This window comes from Typha angustifolia, chromosome 6 (assembly GCF_048772165.1).
Source record: "Typha angustifolia cultivar Huaian chromosome 6, ASM4877216v1, whole genome shotgun sequence".
Lineage (NCBI taxonomy): Eukaryota > Viridiplantae > Streptophyta > Magnoliopsida > Poales > Typhaceae > Typha > Typha angustifolia.
In genome coordinates, this window is record NC_133244.1 from 4,720,401 (window position 1) to 4,727,008 (window position 6,608).

General features: G+C 35.7%; 1 protein-coding gene across 1 annotated transcript; it reads right to left on the reverse strand.

Moving 5' to 3' along the window:
- Nucleotides 1-3,556: 3,556 nt before the first annotated feature.
- Nucleotides 3,557-5,495, reverse strand: LOC140761160 (SKP1-like protein 1A). Its single transcript, XM_073098370.1, has 2 exons — nt 4,938-5,495; nt 3,557-4,254 (listed from the first exon to the last, which is right to left on the reverse strand). The coding sequence occupies exons 1-2, from the start codon at nt 5,337-5,339 to the stop codon at nt 4,042-4,044; spliced, it is 615 nt and encodes a 204-aa protein (XP_072954471.1). The 5' UTR covers nt 5,340-5,495; the 3' UTR covers nt 3,557-4,041.
- Between the last annotated feature and the right edge of the window lie 1,113 nt (nt 5,496-6,608).

The window sequence follows — 6,608 nt, forward strand, 5'->3', positions numbered from 1 at the left end:
CTATGATTTAAGTGTGAAATTGATTGATTTGAGAGATTGATCAATTCATAGGTTTTTTCCTCTCAATGAGAGAGATGTTTTCCAATGTTAAAAAGAAGTTACGCTTATTGTTCATTATGCCTTTTCATTTCCTAATCTTATTTTATTTTCATGTTCTTTCTTGAGTTTGATTTCCAGAATTAGAGTAGTCTTTAAACTTCTATCTCCTATTTGGTTTCGACTTTCAAAGTTTGAATTTTATTTGATTTTCTTAAACCTAATAAAATTTCATTTTCTAAACTAATTTGGATTTGATTTTTGAATTTTCTAGTTTGACTTGGTTTTAATTTTATATTTTCATTTCTTACTTGGCCTAGGTTTCTATATCTCCTCCGAAATTTTAAATATGATAAGAGATACGACATCACTTGCATGCATCATTAGTCGTTAAGTCTCTATATTAGCAGTGCCCTATACTCACTTAGCTCGGGATTAAGGCCAAAACATATTGTATAGTACTTATATTATCCTTAGCCTATGCTTGAGGTCACTAGCCTGTGTAGTATTTGGACGATCACATTGCATTGCATAGAGACTAGACACCTACTGATAAAATAAAATAATTGTGAGGTAGGAATTGTAGTTCTAACAATATCCTATGATGGCAAGTTAGGGTGTCAGCTTGGAGTTATGCGTGCATAATCCTATCGTATATAATGATGATAAAATAAAGATGAGGATATGGGCTTACAAATTAGAGTCCTTAATTTGATGACCACAAATAACCGACTGCATCAAGTATGTACAAGCAATATTATTACTAAATGTCTATTTCATGTCAATATGTGTTGCTTTGTATGAGCTCGTGTTGTTATATGATTTATCATTTTGTGTGAACATAGAATGTTATACGATTTATAGCTCTGTGTAAGCATAAAATATTATATAATCTTTTGACTCTATGTGAGCTTATCATTTAATTTGAAGATTTGACTTAAAATAGGTGTCATGATTCAGTAGAAATCTATTAATAATCATATTAGTTATAGTTTTACTTTATTTATTGTGGTACTTATGGGAACGCATTATAATATTTATTTTGTATTTATATTTACTTTTAGATAATCTATAACGATACTTGCTAGGTTGTGTGCTCATCATGTTTTAATAGAATATTCATATATTTAGGGGGAGGACGATGCTGATATTGTGGAGTATCTGCTTTTACTTTGTTCTAGTTATTTTATTTTCAAATTATTTGAGTAGTAGCTGCTATTTGGACTTTGTTTTTTTAAATATTTATGAACATGTAACTTTAGGCGCATGTTGCGGCCCGTGGTACTATATAATTTAGGTTTCATTTTGCTTAGAATATTAATGGTTTATGGACTTCTTTAGATACATTGCGGGTGGGTGTTCAATTCTTTCATCCTATTACTTCATTGTATTCTTTTAGAGTACTCACAAGCTTACCCACTTGTTTCTATCAAAATAAGATGTTACAGTAATATGAAGGTTTTAGAAAAGCCTAAGAACACATACTCGAGGGTATCAGGTAATAGTTTACTATTAACTTGGAAGGCTCTATGACACATGAAGAAAAGGGAGATGAAGATAGTGGAAATATTAGACTAACCACAATTTCTCCAAGTTGTGATGTGAACTGTTAATTTGAAGACCTTTAAACTTTTCCCATGGCATGTTAATTAAAGCAGGTTTCTATGATACTTGTTAATAATGTATTTGTATACCTGGAAACTGAACTAAAACACTGAAAAACAAGGAAGAAAAATCCCTAAAGCAATTAAACTTTTACCACCACACAGTATTTACATACCTGAAAATTGAACTAAAACACTATAAAAACAGGGCGGAAAACTCCCTAAAATATAGAAGTTTTTTTCCCCCAAACCAGGCGCCGTCTCTAGATCTCAAAAACCTTATATTGTAGGCTTATTTAGACAAAGATCTCAGTCAATCAAACTGGAAATCTACTCCTTTGGGTGGGAGTTTCTTGTTGGAAATCTATTGCTCAAATGGAAATTTGCTACTGGAAAAAATCTACTACTTAATTGAAATTGCTCACGAAGATCTCAGATGCAATTGGACTGATGGAGATCCGAAATCTGTTTGCTGCTAATTGATTTTGTTAATTAAATTGGTTTTAATTCTTCTAGCATTGCATACAATAATTTGGACATAATAATTTAAAACTTCAAGGAAAGAAAAAGCTATTGATCCAAATTCAAATTGAATCCAATCACTGATAATAGATTTCTGAATAGTCGAGTCTAGTGTTGGACACTAGCTTCTGGAACAGTGGACCCGTGTGTGCGAACCGAACCGAGCCGAGCGGCGCGCGTGTGTGTGAGTTAAGTTGCATAGTAACCTTTACCCACAAAATAGGTACCCCTTTTGGGGCCCAAAGCCCATAAGAAGTTTGTTACTTATATACCATACTAATATTTCTCAAATATCCAATATGGTACTAAACTTCATTTTCTTTATTTTTCATTGCCATGATACCCATTTTAGAGCCAATTTTCATTCACTTCTCTTCATGGATTTGACTAAGTGAATATTTGACAATAAAGTACACTTTGAGCTAAATTAATTCCACCATTAAACCATCATTAATAATATGTGGGCCCCACTTAAAACTTAGCTCAAAGTTAATAAAAATTCATGTCAAAAACATGAAATTACTAACAATGTATTCACGATGCATCACTTCTCTTAATTAATTTCTTAACCTCACCGACATTCGATGTTGATCTTTTATCTTACTGACTCTCGAGATATATATTTTTTCATATTTAATGTAAATACATTGAGTAGAAAAATAATTTAACACTTTCAATATAAAGCAAAGATGTGATATCCAATAGCTTCCATAAGATGTTTCTATAAAGTCATCATAACTAAGCCAGAGCATTTGAAATTGTATGAGCATTCTTAAGTGATTCGAACACATGACGAACAAAATCTAATGTAAGAAAATATTTTCAAACCAAATTTTTCAATGTTTCATATTCGAACTGCCTAAAACTTTTCTTTTTTTCTTTCTATTTTCTTCACTTTAAATTTATTTGGTTACCTTCATAATACTTGTGCATATACTCACAGAAAAATTCTAGACATAATTATGCATTTAAAATATTTTAAAATACATTGCCAATTATATAAATACCTTACTGTGTCCAAACTAAGCAATACATTCTTAAGGAAATCTTTTAAGGCTGTTCATCAAATTATTACATATAAATACAGTATGATGCTAAAAATGCAGATTATATGATCTTGTATTGGGATCCAAAATCCCGAGCTCTTGCTTCTAATACCATGTAAGCCTTTTTATTTTTCTCTATAAGTTTAGCAAATTTGATCTTTTATATTGAGATCAGGCTCATAAACGACTATTTTGAATTTTCAAGTTACCTCTTGAAAACTTGAGACCTGTTAACCTGAAATTATATTTTCGGATTATTTACAAGAGATCTAAACTTGATCTAGCCTAAGAAAACCCAAGGTTTATTCAGGAATTACTTAAGATACAGAATTTGAGATAAACATCATTAGGTAGTTTCATATGATGCTTCTTCAATAGCTTCTCACATCATTATGGCAGTATACATATGAAAATGATAAACTGTAATTCCAGGTAAAGAAATTTATGATCAATTTGCAAGTTTATGAGTGTCAACTGTCATGAGGTAAATGTCCAGTGATAGCAAAGAATCAGCTGATCCACAATGATATAACAATTTCTGATCTGGATACTTGAACAATGGAAAAGAAAATTCATCCAACATTATCTACTAGATTTAGTCGCCAAACCCTTCACATTACAATCTCTCTGAACATCCTCTTCATATTCACATCGATACCAGAATTTCCATAGTCTCAATTTCCATATTCACAGCTGAAGCATTCGTATGTTGTTGCTCTTCTAATACTTCTCTTCATTCTACTGTAAACAGTCATGTTTATATCATATTAGATGAAAACTATCTGCTGCATGTTGCTGCTTTCTTCTGTCAAACATCCTAGCTTTCACTACTTCTAGCTTAAAGTGGCATCTCTATGAGCAAAATGACTTGTAGATGATTTCTCAGCCTTCTTAGCCTTCTCTATCATTTTCTTTTCAGAAATAGTCAAATCATCCTTGATGCCAAACAGTTCGCGAATATCATCATTAGTCATTCCCTTAATCATATCAGCAACTTTTCGACAAGTCATGTTCTTGAGTCCCTCCATTCCAAGGTAGTTTGCAGCCTGTACATTGGCGCAATAAAGATAATGCTAATCCACTTCACACAATCAGTTGTGATCTTTAACCTAAACCATCTTAGCATTATTCAGGAGAAAAAGGTGGGGGAAATTAACATAAAAAAGATCAAATATATGAAGAAAAAGTATGAACAGAAGTAGAAAGACATACTACTATCCAAAGGGAACACATATTCAAAGAATAAAAGACCTTATAATATGGGGTAAATGAAATGAACATCTAAGAATACGCACTACCCTTGTTCATGAGCTAGTCCACAAAACGACAGCATAAATAAAATTGAGAGCTAGAAGGATCAAAACTAACATATCAGCATAACTAATGCACAGAGCAATATATCAGTATACATATGAAATGGTAAGCTGGCATTTCCAGTTAATCTTATCCGGGAAAAGATCAACATAGCCTACATTAGATGCTATAGATTATGTCATTATGTTAGATACTTACAATAATCCGGAAATCCTAATTCACTGCAGGATTAATTAACATATGTTGCAGGGCAATTGGATGATTAATTTACAGCATATCCACAAAGAGAAACATCTTATCCAAAATGAAAAGATCATCAAACATCGTTAATCTCATTCTATCTTTTGCTAAAATTTCCACGGAATAAGTATCTATCGTATTTAGATCATCAAACATCTTAAGATTGGTGACTCACCGAGATGAGGTCGAGGAGGTCATCGGAATAGATACCGGCACCTCTCACGACATTATCCTCCCAGGAAATGGTAGGGTGAATTTCCACCCACTTCTTGCAGAACCCGATGGACATGTCGAAGATCTCGGTATCGGAGCCGCTGATTGCTATGACGCCATTTTTAAACTTCCCGGCGAGGAGGCACCTCTTGATCCGCGACGACTCCATCGCTACTGTCATATCCACTTCGCACACGGCGCCATCCGAGTTCTTCAGGATCACCGCCTTCGTGGATCTGCATCTCTTCTTTGGCGAGATCAAGCCCTCATTGACCATCACCTCGATCAGCACCTCCGCCGCCGCTGCCGCCCGGAGCTCGAGGTCTTCGGGAAGTACCGCCTCGCTTGCCGTCTCCGTCGACATGGATCGATCGCGGAGAATAAAAGAGAAAGACCGTCTCTTGCTGTATCTCTCTCGAGTTCTTGCTTTGGAAAAATTGGGAGGGAGAGAGAGAGAGGGGCTAGTTGAGTACTTGTAGTTGGAGTCAGTTATTTGTTTTTTAGAGAGAGAGAGAGAGAGAGAGAGAGAGAGAGAGAGAGAGAGAGAGAGAGAGAGAGAGAGAGAGAGAGCTGTATTCAGCTTATCCAGAATTAAATATCTTACAAAAATCTGCATAAAGGGGATCTCCCGACCTCCACATAACGTATTGAGAGACTAATCTACCCGGTCTCTATGCTCTAGCTAGAAGATTACCTTCTCCATAAATGTGAGAATCCGACAACCGTAAATAAATCATGACTACGTATAGCCCATGGGATCACGGTCTCCACGCTCAAAATTGTAACCACCTCCTTTGAGTCAGATTTCGCTGTTACTTGGGCCCTGGGCCCTGCTTTTAACTAGCCTGCGTCCACACCTCATGCTCATTCTTAAACCTAATCAAACAGCCTAGCCTACTCGTGCCCAGCCCGACCCGACCAAGTTTAGACCGAGCTAAGCCTGACCTAGACCTGACTTGGGTCTGGCTTGGCCCGAGCCCGAATTGCATGCTCGACTCGGCTCGAAAGCCTGCCTGTTTGGCCCGCTAGTTTAGCACACCTGTTCGTCTCGGAACTAGGCCCACCTGTTCTGCTACAGTAGCATACCTGTTCTGCTATAGTGAAAAATAATAGAAATTTTTTGTAATGTATCGTTTTACATTTTTTTTAGCAAACCTTTAAAATTTGTTAATATCTTTTTTTTTAAATAAAGGAATAGAAATATTTTTTAAAAAATAAGTTAATGGTAAAAAAAGTTCTAAAAATAGCTAAAAGGTGACCCACCTTTTAGTCGGGTCAGCCCACCCCGACTAACTCGATCTCTCACGGGCCGACGAGCAATAACAGGTTAGACTATTCTAGTTCGGTCTGAACCTAGCCCAGCCCAAGTGATTGGTGGGTCGGGCCGTGAACAAATACTTAAGCTCAATTGGCTAGAAAAGCCTGGCCCGAACCATGCTCGGCCCCTCGATGATCATGTCTACCCATTCCTCAGCCATGAGTGTTATTTCGCTCAACACCAGTTCCCAGCCAACCGTGACCCATGGTCATCTATTCGAACTGCTCAAGCTTTTTTTTAGTAGCTAAATAGGACCAATGAACCATTAATGTTTAATTTGATCCACCTCGGTGGCAACTATTGCCACTTGACCTT

Excerpts from the sequence above, each read along its gene's own strand:
- LOC140761160 (XM_073098370.1), bottom strand. The coding sequence starts at position 5,339 with ATGTCGACGGAGACGGCAAGCGAGGCGGTACTTCCCGAAGACCTCGAG. Across the intron at positions 4,255-4,937 it reads ACCTCCTCGACCTCATCTCG|GCTGCAAACTACCTTGGAAT; the intron begins GTGAGTCACCAA and ends GCCAATGTACAG.